The sequence below is a fragment of the Morus notabilis genome, unplaced genomic scaffold (assembly GCF_000414095.1).
Source record: "Morus notabilis unplaced genomic scaffold, ASM41409v2 Scaffold1087, whole genome shotgun sequence".
Classification (NCBI taxonomy): Eukaryota; Viridiplantae; Streptophyta; class Magnoliopsida; order Rosales; family Moraceae; genus Morus; species Morus notabilis.
Window position 1 is genome coordinate 70,926 of NW_010365208.1, and position 11,413 is coordinate 82,338.

Genomic DNA, 11,413 nt, shown 5'->3' on the forward strand with positions numbered 1-11,413 from the left:
CTCTCTCTCTCTCTCTCTCTCTCTCTCTCTCTCTAGATATATATATATATATGCCAAAAGCCAAAATTTTGTTTTGAACTGGGCTTATTAATGAGATTTCTTTTGTGACATTAGGAAAGTTTTGATTCGTCATCATCATCATATGCCAAAAGCCTAGAAACCTTGTAAGCTTTTTGCTCTTCGGAAGTTATAAGGTTCATTGTGTTTCCTCCGACTATTTTATCATTTATTGGCTTTTAACTAATTGGTAGCTTTATTTGGTTTCCAGTATTGATCAAGTGAAGCCCAATTTTTCTTTGATTTCTGACTTGTACTACTTTAAGGTAACTGTTTTTTTTTTTTCTTCTTCATTTAAAGGGGTCAAAGGGTTTCACTCCTCCAACTGTTTTTTATGTTCTCGTCATGTTTTGGCGCCTTTATTTCTTAAGCTCTCAATAGCGGTGAAACTGGTTGTTTTTCTTCCCCAGAGCTTTGATCCCATGAGCGATCCCTTTGATGACTGGGAGTGCAAATTTGACGGAATTCTTAGTGATGGCTATGACGAGGACATTGGTAGTGACGATGACGAAGTTACAGAATCAAAAATTAAAGATTTCTTTGATGACAAGGTACTGCTTTGGGTTGTAGTCAAGTAAGCTGTTGTATCTATATTTGATATCTAACTAACTATATTAATTAGTTATAACACGTCATTTAATAAATTCAAACATTAAAACATAAAAAAAAAAAAAAAAAAATCAACCAAAAAGCATTTTAAATTTTTTAAATAATGTGATATAATGTGGTTAGTTAGATACTATTTCGAACCATAAAATTGAATAGGTGATCTGAGTTTGTTTTTTTGTTTTTATTTTTTGTTTTTTTTTTGTTCGTGTGGATATTTACAGTCATGGTTTTGTAGTTTTTGCTTTTCACTTAGAATCATTCCGATTTCTGAATTGAAACTTTGAACAAAATCAGGCTCTAGAGTTGAGGAAACTGCAAACACCCTTGTATGACGAGTTCTACAACAGCTTGAACGCAGCTATTCCAAGGTTTGTTCATGAGTTTCAGTCTCCCAAATGTTGGATGATCGTTGTCTTAATTTGCTCTGAAATTATAATCTGATATTTTTTTTCCACCTTGCATTCTCAGTCTTAACTTTTCTGAGAGACAGAGAAAGTGGAAAGAAGAACTCGATCAAGAGCTTGAGAAAAAGCGAGGTTGATAATTTCTTTAACTTCCTAGTAAATTTGAATCAAACTAGATAATTTATTTATTCAAGTGATAACAACGATATAAAGTTACGTGTTTTGTTTTGTTAAAGTAGTTAAGGTATTGAATGGCTTTGATTTTAGCTAAATACACAAACACATTCTTTTTTTTTTTAAAGTGTACAAATAATATTCTCAATTCAAATTCTTACAAATATTATCGACAAGATTCTTATAAGCTGTGAAATTTTTGCAGAGATGATGCACCAAGGCCAAGCAAGTGTGGGAGTGAAAACATCATCACCTAAAGATGAAGCCTTCATAGGCAGAAAGCGAATATGCAAGTAGAAAAGAAATAGTTCTAGAAGGGACATATTACAAATGTGACTTTTTTGTATGAGAGTTTTTTTTTTCCTTTTTTTTTTTTTTGCTCTGAATATGAGAGATGATTGTTTAGTTCCTTTTCATCATCCACCACAGGCAAATGGATATGATCTTGTTTATTCTTCTCACAACAGTTCCTTTCAGAATATTTATAGGATGTATACTTTGAACAGTAATTTGTTTCCTTTTTTTAATTCTCCCCTTCCTTTCCCCTTCATGCTTATTCAGTTTTTTTTTTTTTTCCCCTTCCACGTACAAAAACTTTTTTTTTTTAATTTATATTCAACATCCTTTTTAATTTGTTTTCTCAGTAGTCTTTCCAAACGGCAAATTAGAGAAAAAAAATGGTATTATTATCTATTTACCTTCATTTTATATTATAAGAAAACAATCTTATGCTTTTACACTTAAAAAAATTAATCATAATAACAGCAGCCAGTGGAGAACACTAACCAAGCAAGAGTGACAACTTTTGCCTTCATAAAATGCAAACTCCAAAAACATTTTCTAACTAGAAACAAGTCACTCCAAATCCTGAATGGAAATTCTTTAAATGCCGTACAATAAGTTTTATTGAATCATTGTTTATTTTCGAAGCTCACAATACATGAGAAATTGAGAGATGAATGAAGAGTGAACATTCTATTCCTAGGTAAAGGGGTGCCTTTTTTATTCACCCAGTTTAACATACAGCTCTAACAGAATAATACAATACTAATAGAACAAATTGCAATAGTATAGAAAAGAATGCTAAGCGAAAATAAGATATATTTAATTACTTTCGTTTCCCCTTTTCTTTTGGCTTTGAAGAGAAAATCAGGCTGGGGCAGCATCGTACCAAACGCAAATTGGATGGTCAAACCTTGCAAGGTTGAATTGCAGCCTGACTTTAGTCTTGAAGACGTTTGAATTTTTCGACACACTGAAGCCCCAAAGTGGGGCAACTCTATTTTGTTTCCGAGCCCCGCTCCGACGGAACAAAGAATACTACAGCAGTTCAGGCCAACAAGCAGTCCAACATATTCTCCTCAACTTTGCTATGGTTTGCCAATTAGCTAACGTGTAAGTGCGGTAAATCTGGAGGATTGGGAGTGATCAGATTTGCCCACAAATTCGCGAGCTTTAGCAAGTAGTGCCCCCCATCCCAAACCACCATTTTGTTGCCTGATGCAGATAAATGAATAGATAGAGATTCGTCTAAACAAATTACAATATAGTTGATGAAAAATATTAAAGGACGTTGAACAATGGACTGAAATATATAAAAAGATCAATATCCACATACCTGGCACAATTCCTGCCGTTAACATTGACAGCCGACAGAGAGGTTGATTTCCAGAGAAAACATGGTTTTGGAGTGCAAGTGCATCAAGATCATGGATATACTTCATAGACTCCAATAGCTCCTTCAAAGTTCCATCAAACTTGGTATCGATTTGTTCTGAGATACTCTGAAGAGCTTCATCCAGCCCAGAAGTTGACCAGAGAGTAGTACATTCATTTAGAAGAAAAAACAAGCTAACGGGTTCCACTGTATATAACAACACCCATGGCTTGTAAAGTTTGGCAGAGGCTCCAATAACTTGAACGACCCTGTAAATTTCTCCAAGAGCAATGATATATCGGATGCCTGGATATTTCCACAAAAAAGTAAAATAAAATAAACAATAGCATTTTGGACATAATATATAACAAGGATGCATATTCAGTGATGTTCTTCTCATTACCTTGAGGTTCAGATAAAAATCGAACCTGGACGTTCTTTTGCAATGCCTGCTTCCAGATAAGGGCACCATGTTTCAGCTCTTGAGCACATACGGAGACTATTTTGGACCATGTGGAAACATAAGCAGATTGCTCCTCCACTGATCCCAATTTAAGAATCCTTAGCGTTGATGTCACATGTTTCAAGAGTTCAACAACTGATCCCAAATCTTTCACCGCCTATTCAATCCAAAATGCTGACTGATATCAAGCCAAAGGTGCTTCCAACACAAGAAAATCAAACATTCAAATGGAAAATATAAAATACCAGTTTTACAACACTTTCAGTTTTTATTTAAACAGAACTCTAATTCCTTCATAAGGGCTTTACTGAAAGATTTGAATTGCAACAATAAACCTGTCGCACTTAGAATGATTATAATACTTTTATATGTGTTCATTATCACCCTCGGTTGATATTCATGTGATGTCTAATCCAAGTAGTTGTTATTGTCCATGTAATTTTTACCAAACATTACCACAGAATCTATACGGAGCTCGGTGTTAAATATATGAACTTGACTGCTAAAGGAAATAAGGCAAGGTTTAAACAACACCTAAGCTTCCATTTTCCATCAGTTCACAATGACTAAAGCAAAGCAAGCATACAAGTTTAAAAAACAACATATTTTATGGTCCTCAATCAGATGAGCAGGAAGACGCATACCAGCGACAACTGATTTGATAAATGATATTCAGATTCAAGGACTTTGAACTTTGGTTCCTCCAGAACTTTGAGAAGCTCGCTAAGATTCTCTGACTCGTATTCTGAGATCATATCTTCCTGACACAGTTGATCGTGGAATTTCTACAAGAGGACAAAAAGGTTAGAAACCAAAGAAGACCGCTCATTAAAAAAAAATTTTAAAAAAAGAGCCTATATAGTTCAGTTCCATTATTTAATTCTCTGAATCAGTATGTCAGATCTCAGAACAATATTGTTGATGGAACTTGTTCGAGTTCAACAATTGACCTTAACAATTCAACAATAAAAAGTCGAATCACATTCCTCCATTTTACATTCTAAAGCCATTAGCAAATATAAGTTCCAAAACAGCCCAAAAATGTAGTCGTCAAAAAGTTCAGTTACACTCACATATTATATATGAACACAACTAATTATTTTAAAAGATGGAATATAACTTAAACAGCTACCAACCTGGATTTCCTCACCAAGAGCTTCCAATTTTAATTCTTCACCAGAAACACTATCAGTACTTCGAGTTCTCTAACAAAATTCATATTTTCACAAAGTTAGGACTGTTCACACTTGCAAAATATATGAAGATCAGAGGAAGTTCACCAACCTTTAAATTTCCAAAGTGGTTGATAGCGACAACACGAGAGCCATCCTTCAGTTTGCAATATAAATCCACATAATCATGCAACTCCAACTTGGTAGAATATTTACTAGTTGCATCTTCAAAATGAGTTGCAAAAGATTGGTCTTCAGCTTTAAATTCAAAAGAGGCGTCCTTGAATTCCCAGGACTCATCATCAAAATCATCATCATCATGGACAAAATCAGATTCGAATTCTCTTGTGGTAGAAGGCGTCCCATTTTCACTTACTTTTGGTGTACCATTTAAAGAAGTGCTCTGCTGAGCTTGACTGTATAAACTCACTATTAGATCATTGATGGATAAATTAGATCCAGGAGCTTTATTACTATTTCTTGTATAGGAGGCAGGTTTATGAATGGAAACATCGGTTTCCACTTCTTCCTCACCAAAAATAGACAAAGGCAAGGATTCCTGGTGACTCTCTGACTTTATTTCACTCCCCTGAATAATAGAAAGGAGAACGGTGAGAAAATTGGAGAAGAGGAAAGGGCTGCTGATAAAGAGTATAAACCGTCATCAGACTTAACAATCTGGTGAATGGTAACCACTAAAAATCTTCAAAGACCGGCTCAGAACAGGGACATTTTCAGGTTATATGGAGAATATTCAAATCTACTCCACCAACTCATCATAAATTGCCAAAACTTCAAAAGACAATGATTTGTAGAGCCAGCCGCACATTGACTTCTTTTTTCGATTATTATCACTGGTGCCCCCTGAACTTTGAGGTCATTCCCAGTTTGCCCCCAAACTTCGAAAACTCACTTTACCCCCGGAATTTTGGATTAGTCCCATTTAAGCCCGTTTGTAAGGGTTTTTGGAAAATTAGATTGGGAAAAAAAGGGGTAAGTGATCACTTTACCCCCGGAATTTTGGATTAGTCCCATTTAAGCCCGCGTTTGTAAGGGTTTTTGGAAAATTAGATTGGGAAAAAAAGGGGTAAGTGTGGTCATGTGGTTTTTATTCGTTTGCTTTTAACAGATATCCAAACAAATTCACAAAAAGACCATGTAACTGCATTACTCTCTTTTTTTCTATCTATTTTTATCAGAAATTCCAATAGAAGGGGTTAAGTGGGAACAATTCAAAACTCATGGGACAAAGTGAGAGTTTTTAAAGTTCAAGGAGCAAACTGAGAATAACCCCAAAGTTCAAGGGGCACCAGTGATAATAATCCTTTTTAGATTCTTTTATTAAATGAGCTAAGCGTATATACTACAATAAATTTTTTTACACAAACATTGTCATTTTACATAAACAAGCTAGTAAATTTTATTACACAAACATTGTCATTTTTCATAAACAAGCTAGTAAATCAACTAAGTTGAGATAAATAAGGACACAATATCATCCTTTAACATGGCTGCCAATCTCTCAAACTCCAATCCTATTTTCTTATTAAAAAAAAAAAGTGTAAAAAAGGCATCACCTGATTTGCAAGATCAAATGCGGGTGGAATTATATTGGCAGAAGGATCAGGAGAAACTGCGGGCTCTCCCTACAGCAGAAGTAAAAAAGTTGAGCAGGCTCATTCTTCAAAAATCTTGAACGTTGGAAAATAAATTCACTAATAAATCAAGCCAAATTGTTATCTCACCTCATTCTTCAATCCAGTTTCTGAAAATGCATTACTAAATTCCCAAAAATTGTCATCAGATTGACCATGCCTATTATCTGGGGAAAACCTCCCGCCTTTTCCAGTATGATTGCTACTAGAATGTGTATATGTTACAACACCATTTCCAGCCATGGGACTAGAGTTGAAAGCAAACGCTACATCCCATTCCTGGGGTTTGTGAAAAGTCCCCTCAGATGCAGCAAAAAAATTGGTGGGACCATGAGGGTCACCACCATCTAATGCTTGACCTTCTAGATTTGATGGAGCAGCAACCTTAGCTGCTTCCTGAAACCAAAATTTAACTATCAACGAATTATTCTAAATAATGCAAACAACATCCAAGAAACGAAATGTGAAATCCAGGTAAAAACAACGCACCGAATTAGACACTATTCCAGCTTCTGAAAATGCGTCTTTAAATTGCCAAAAGTTTTCATCAACATTACCATTCTCACGAACTGAAGGGAAATTTGACCTCGTTTCCACATCATTTTTCTCGCTTTTGGAGTTTGAATCCCACAAATTATCTTGAGTCACAGAACTTCGATTGAAATCAAACACAAAGTTCCAATCATTAGTTCTATGAGGGGTATCATCTGATCGAACTGACATATCAACAGGACCATTTGCCTCATTATTGAACCCAATTGTAGGTCCAGGTTCCTCAATGTTTGACCTTTCTCCGCCATCAACCTTCAAAATTTGGAACTGTCAGATTTAGTGGACCAATTACTAACACAAGCATGTTCCTAAGCCTAGTAGCAACCGAGCTACTAAAAAATGTGCGCATGTAAAGGCAAAATCTTGTTGCAAACAACATAACACAATAGAAAAAAGAAACTTAGCTCTGCATTTCCAAGAATATCTTAGTAATTTGACACAAACACATGAAGCATTTAGTAGATAATAAAATGATCAAAATATGCCTGCCTGAATTTCCTGGTCTTTCCCCGAAATTGTTTCCACCTTCGGTCCAGGCAATTCAACAGCCCCTTGTTCCTGATTCAGGCAATACAAAGAGCCAATGAGTAACGATAAATCAAACGAAAAACCTTCACTGCTTGATATTGCGTCTTATAATGTTCAAACACCAAGATCGTAGCTTTATTGCACCTGTCATTGCTATCCAACTACATTTGGACCATTTCGAAAACAATTTTAAACCGAAACTTCATACTTATGTCCATTTCCTCAGTTTCTTAGCATCCAAAAACAGGAAAGTGGAAACCATATACCAAAACGTTCAATCAAATAACAATGAAATTCCAGCTTCAATCAGAATTCTCATATCCTACCTGTTTGTCAGCGCAAGCTCCTTTAAATTCCCAACCATCATCGTCTTCATCATCATCATTATCAAAATTCTCACTTTGTTCCACCAAATCTGAACTAAATCCATTGAAATTGGAAGTCATGACCGTAATATTAGAACCCAAATTGTTTGAATTCTGATTGGCATCATGAAAAGAAGAATCGAATCCATTTTGATGCCACTTCGACGAACTTGCGCTCGATCTCAGGCCATCAACACTCGCACCAGATTCATTCGAATTCGAATTCGCTCCATTCACATTTGAATTCACATACGATCCATTCTGAACCTTGATCTGCTGGCTCTGACTATACAAATTCGCAAGCAAATCGCTGATCCCGACTCCGCCATTCAAACCCGAGCCCTTCTTCGCATCATCACCATCGTTCCTGCGAAAGAAGATCGGCGCACCATCACCAACCGTAGGCTCGCCCGCACCAGATTCCTCCTCCTCCTCCGTTTCTCCGAACAAAGATAGCGGCAGAGCTCCCCGAGGTTTCACCCAACTCGGCGCCTCCGATTCGCCCCGAGTCGCCGCCGATTCGTCGTCCACCGAGTTCCCCAAAGGAGATTGGCCGTTGGTTCCGTTGAAGAGCTCAAATCCAGTTTTGATCTGATTTGAACGGGTGGTTACGAAGTCGCCCCAATCGTCGTCGGAGAAGGAATCGCCGCCGCTGGTGTTTGAACTAGAATTGATTGTGGTGGTTGTGGCTGGGGCGACACTAGGTTGCGTTGAAGCGAATTTGAAGTCCCCGAAGAAATCGTCGTCGTCGTCGTCCGCCATAGCCGAGGAGCTCTGGAGTTCGCTCTCTGTTTCTCTGCTCTGGTTATTTTGGTTATGGTGCGCAGGTTTGGGGCACGTGCGCGTGCGGTACACTTTAGCGGGTAATGGCGATTCAACGTGGATTTGGGACCCACCAACCACAGCTAACTAGCTAAGCACCTTTTGTGTTCGGATCTTTTGCGTCGATCCGTGGGGGGATTGACCCGACTGGTCTTCTATCAATACACTGAAAAAAAAAAAGAGAGAAAATTAGGTAAATGGATGTTTTTTTAATATCTTTTTAATAAATGGTTGAAATTTTAAGAAGTCAATCTGACCAATAGTCATTAGTAATTGACATATTTATTATCATAATTTATTAAAGATTTATTATTAATAAACATGTAATTTATTAATTAAAATTAATTAAAATTAATTTTAATTATTTATTAATAATGAAAAATTATCGAGTTAATCAATAATAAATTTAAGTCAATTAGTGATTTACCTCTAATTAATTAGTGATTCACTATTTAGTTAATAAAATAAACTACCATTTTACTAATTTTAAAAAACTTCGAATACTTTTAAAAAAAAAATCCTTAAAAAGAGCCATTTGTAATTGTCTCTATATTCCAAAAATAAGTTTTAATACATGTGGGTATGATTAATTGGTAAAGGGAAATATAATTAATTAAAACAAAATAGAATTTAAATTTTGAAAAGTTAAAAGAAAAAAAAAAAGGTCATAAATGCTTCCTCGTTGTCATTGTTGTGTTTTACCTCTAAACTTTTGGCTAAATCTCGGTTCAAAATTTTTAAAAATCTCTTAAAATGAGTTTCTCATCTATAAAACAGTTTTGAATCAGTCTAATCAAGGAAATAGTCCAAATTAATCCTTTTGTCCTTAAAATTTCAATGAAAAGAGGTACTTGACGGGTATGTACATTTTGATGGGAGCTAATTTTATAACTTTACATGTTAGATCATAACTGTTAAGAAAGTCGAGTCTCTTCTGTTGAATTTTTAATAGTAGGATAAGAGGAATGGATAGATTTGTAACATGTTAGGTTAAAGACTTGTTTGAGAAAACTTTTGCAGATCTTAACATTTTTCTCAATATACATATAAAAAAAAGTCTCGAATTATAAAGAAAAAACACTATCAAAAAGCATCCGGTCCGCGCAGCGGGACACACATGAGCCAGGATGAGTCAAACATTAACATTTTTATTTATGTTTCATATTCTAAAATTAATGCATGATTTTTAGGAATTAATGCAACAAGCGGTACCATTTTTTGATGAATATTCTATTTTTTATGATTTTCCCTATTCTTCATCTTTGAAAATTAAAATAAAATAAAAACGACGCTGGAAAGTTCTAAAATTTTACAGACACGATCTTAACATTTTTCTCAACATGCCTGCAAAAAATGGTCTCAAATTACGAAAAAAGAAAACGTTGTCAAAAAACACCTGTCCCGCGCAGTGGGGCGCACATGAGCCAATATGAGTCAAACATTAACACTTTTATTTATATTTTACATTCTAAAATTAATACATGATTTTTAGGAATTAATGCAACAAGCGGCACCATTTTTTTTATGAATATTATTTTTTTTTATAATTTTTCCTATTTTTCGTCTTTGAAAATTAAAATAAAATAAAAATGATGTCAAAAAGTTCTAAAATTTTGTAGACACGATCCTTACCTTTTTCTGAGCATGCTTGCAAAAAATGACCTCAAATTATGAAAAAAGCAAACGCTGCCAAAAAGCATCCGGCTTGCGCAGTGGGGCGTCCAGGGGCCAGGATGAGTCAAACATTAACATTTTTATTTATGTTTTACATTCTAAAATTAAATACATGATTTTAGGAATTAATGCAACAAGCGGCACCATTATTTGATGAATATTCTATTTTTTATTATTTTCTCTATTTTTCATCTTTGAAAACTAAAATAAAAACGACACCCAAAAGTTCTAACATTTTGCAGACACAATCCTAACATGTTTCTGAACATGCCTGCAAAAAATGGCCTCGAATTATGAAAAAAGAAAACCCTGCCAAAAAGCACCCGGCCCGCGTAGCCCGCCTAAGAGCTAGGATGAGTCAAACATTAACATTTTTATTTATGTTTTATATTCTAAAATTAATACATGATTTTTAGGAATCAATGCAAAAAGCAGCACCATTTTTTTATGAATATTCTATTTTTATGATTTTCTCTATTTTCGTATTTCAAAAATAAAATAAAATAAAATAAAATAAAAACGACGTCAAAAAATTCTAAAATTTTAGAAACACGACCCTTACATTTTTCTAAAACGACGTGTCATTTTCTTCCAATGTAAAATAACGTGTCGTTTTGTTTTCAAAAAGATGGCGTGTCGTTTTATCTCAATGAAAACGATTTGTTGTTTTAGATTCACGGAAAAATGACTTTTTGTTTTGTTTCAAGTCAGAAATGATGTGTCATTTTTCATACGTAAAACGACGTGTTGTTTTAGTTGTAACAAGAAACGACGTGTCGTTTTGTTTCCCAGGTAAAACGACATGTCGTTATGGTTCCTTCAGAAATGACGAGTTGTTTTTCTTCATATGTTAAACGACGTATCGTTTTGGTTATCTTTTAAAATGACGTCTCGTTTGTCTTCCCATGTAAAAATGACGTGTCATTTTGTCTCCCAAAAAATGACGTATCGTTTTTCTTCCAATGTAAAATGACGTGTCGTTTTGTCTCAAAAAAATGACAAGTCGTATTGACTTCAAAAAACTACATGATATTTTGCTTCTCATGTAAAATGATGCGTCGGTTTGCTTCCCATGAAAAATGGCGTTTCATTTTGCTTGAAATAAGAAACAACGTGTCGTTTTGGTCAATATCTAAAACGACGTGTCGTTTTGGTTCCCACGTAAAATAAGGTGTTGTTTTTGTTCCAACAGAAATGACGCGTCATTTTTCTTCACATGTAAAACGATGCGTCGTTTTCTTTCCCAATTAAAACGAGGTGCCGTTTTGCTTCCTATGAAAA

The 11,413-nt window shown here is 35.0% G+C and overlaps 2 protein-coding genes across 3 annotated transcripts in view; one reads left to right on the forward strand and one right to left on the reverse strand.

The window, feature by feature from the left end:
* LOC21386023 overlaps positions 1 to 1,541 on the forward strand; it is a 6,647-nt gene extending 5,106 nt beyond the window's left edge. The window contains exons 3-7 of the mRNA XM_010107544.2: positions 269 to 323; positions 468 to 608; positions 961 to 1,034; positions 1,135 to 1,202; positions 1,450 to 1,541. Coding sequence (XP_010105846.2) covers positions 269 to 323; positions 468 to 608; positions 961 to 1,034; positions 1,135 to 1,202; positions 1,450 to 1,541 — 430 coding nt within the window. The remainder of the gene's footprint in view (positions 1 to 268; positions 324 to 467; positions 609 to 960; positions 1,035 to 1,134; positions 1,203 to 1,449) is intronic.
* Positions 1,542 to 2,113: 572 nt separating this feature from the next.
* On the reverse strand, positions 2,114 to 8,478 carry LOC21386024. Of its 2 annotated transcripts, XM_024171858.1 has the most exons (11): positions 7,598 to 8,478; positions 7,233 to 7,301; positions 6,681 to 6,995; positions 6,282 to 6,587; positions 6,114 to 6,182; positions 4,649 to 5,125; positions 4,501 to 4,569; positions 4,009 to 4,149; positions 3,305 to 3,521; positions 2,863 to 3,207; positions 2,114 to 2,741 (listed from the first exon to the last, which is right to left on the reverse strand). In XM_024171858.1, exons 1-11 carry the CDS (start codon positions 8,396 to 8,398, stop codon positions 2,629 to 2,631), a joined length of 2,922 nt encoding a protein of 973 aa, XP_024027626.1. In that variant the 5' UTR covers positions 8,399 to 8,478; the 3' UTR covers positions 2,114 to 2,628. The 2 variants fall into 2 exon arrangements, with proteins under 2 accessions (XP_024027626.1, XP_024027627.1); XM_024171859.1 differs by lacking the exon at positions 2,114 to 2,741 and having other exon boundaries at positions 2,996 to 3,207; positions 3,330 to 3,521.
* Between the last annotated feature and the right edge of the window lie 2,935 nt (positions 8,479 to 11,413).

Excerpts from the sequence above, each read along its gene's own strand:
- LOC21386024 (XM_024171858.1), bottom strand. The coding sequence starts at position 8,398 with ATGGCGGACGACGACGACGACGATTTCTTCGGGGACTTCAAATTCGCT. Across the intron at positions 7,302-7,597 it reads GAGCTTGCGCTGACAAACAG|GAACAAGGGGCTGTTGAATT; the intron begins GTAGGATATGAG and ends TGCCTGAATCAG. Across the intron at positions 6,996-7,232 it reads GGAAAGACCAGGAAATTCAG|GTTGATGGCGGAGAAAGGTC; the intron begins GCAGGCATATTT and ends CAAATTTTGAAG.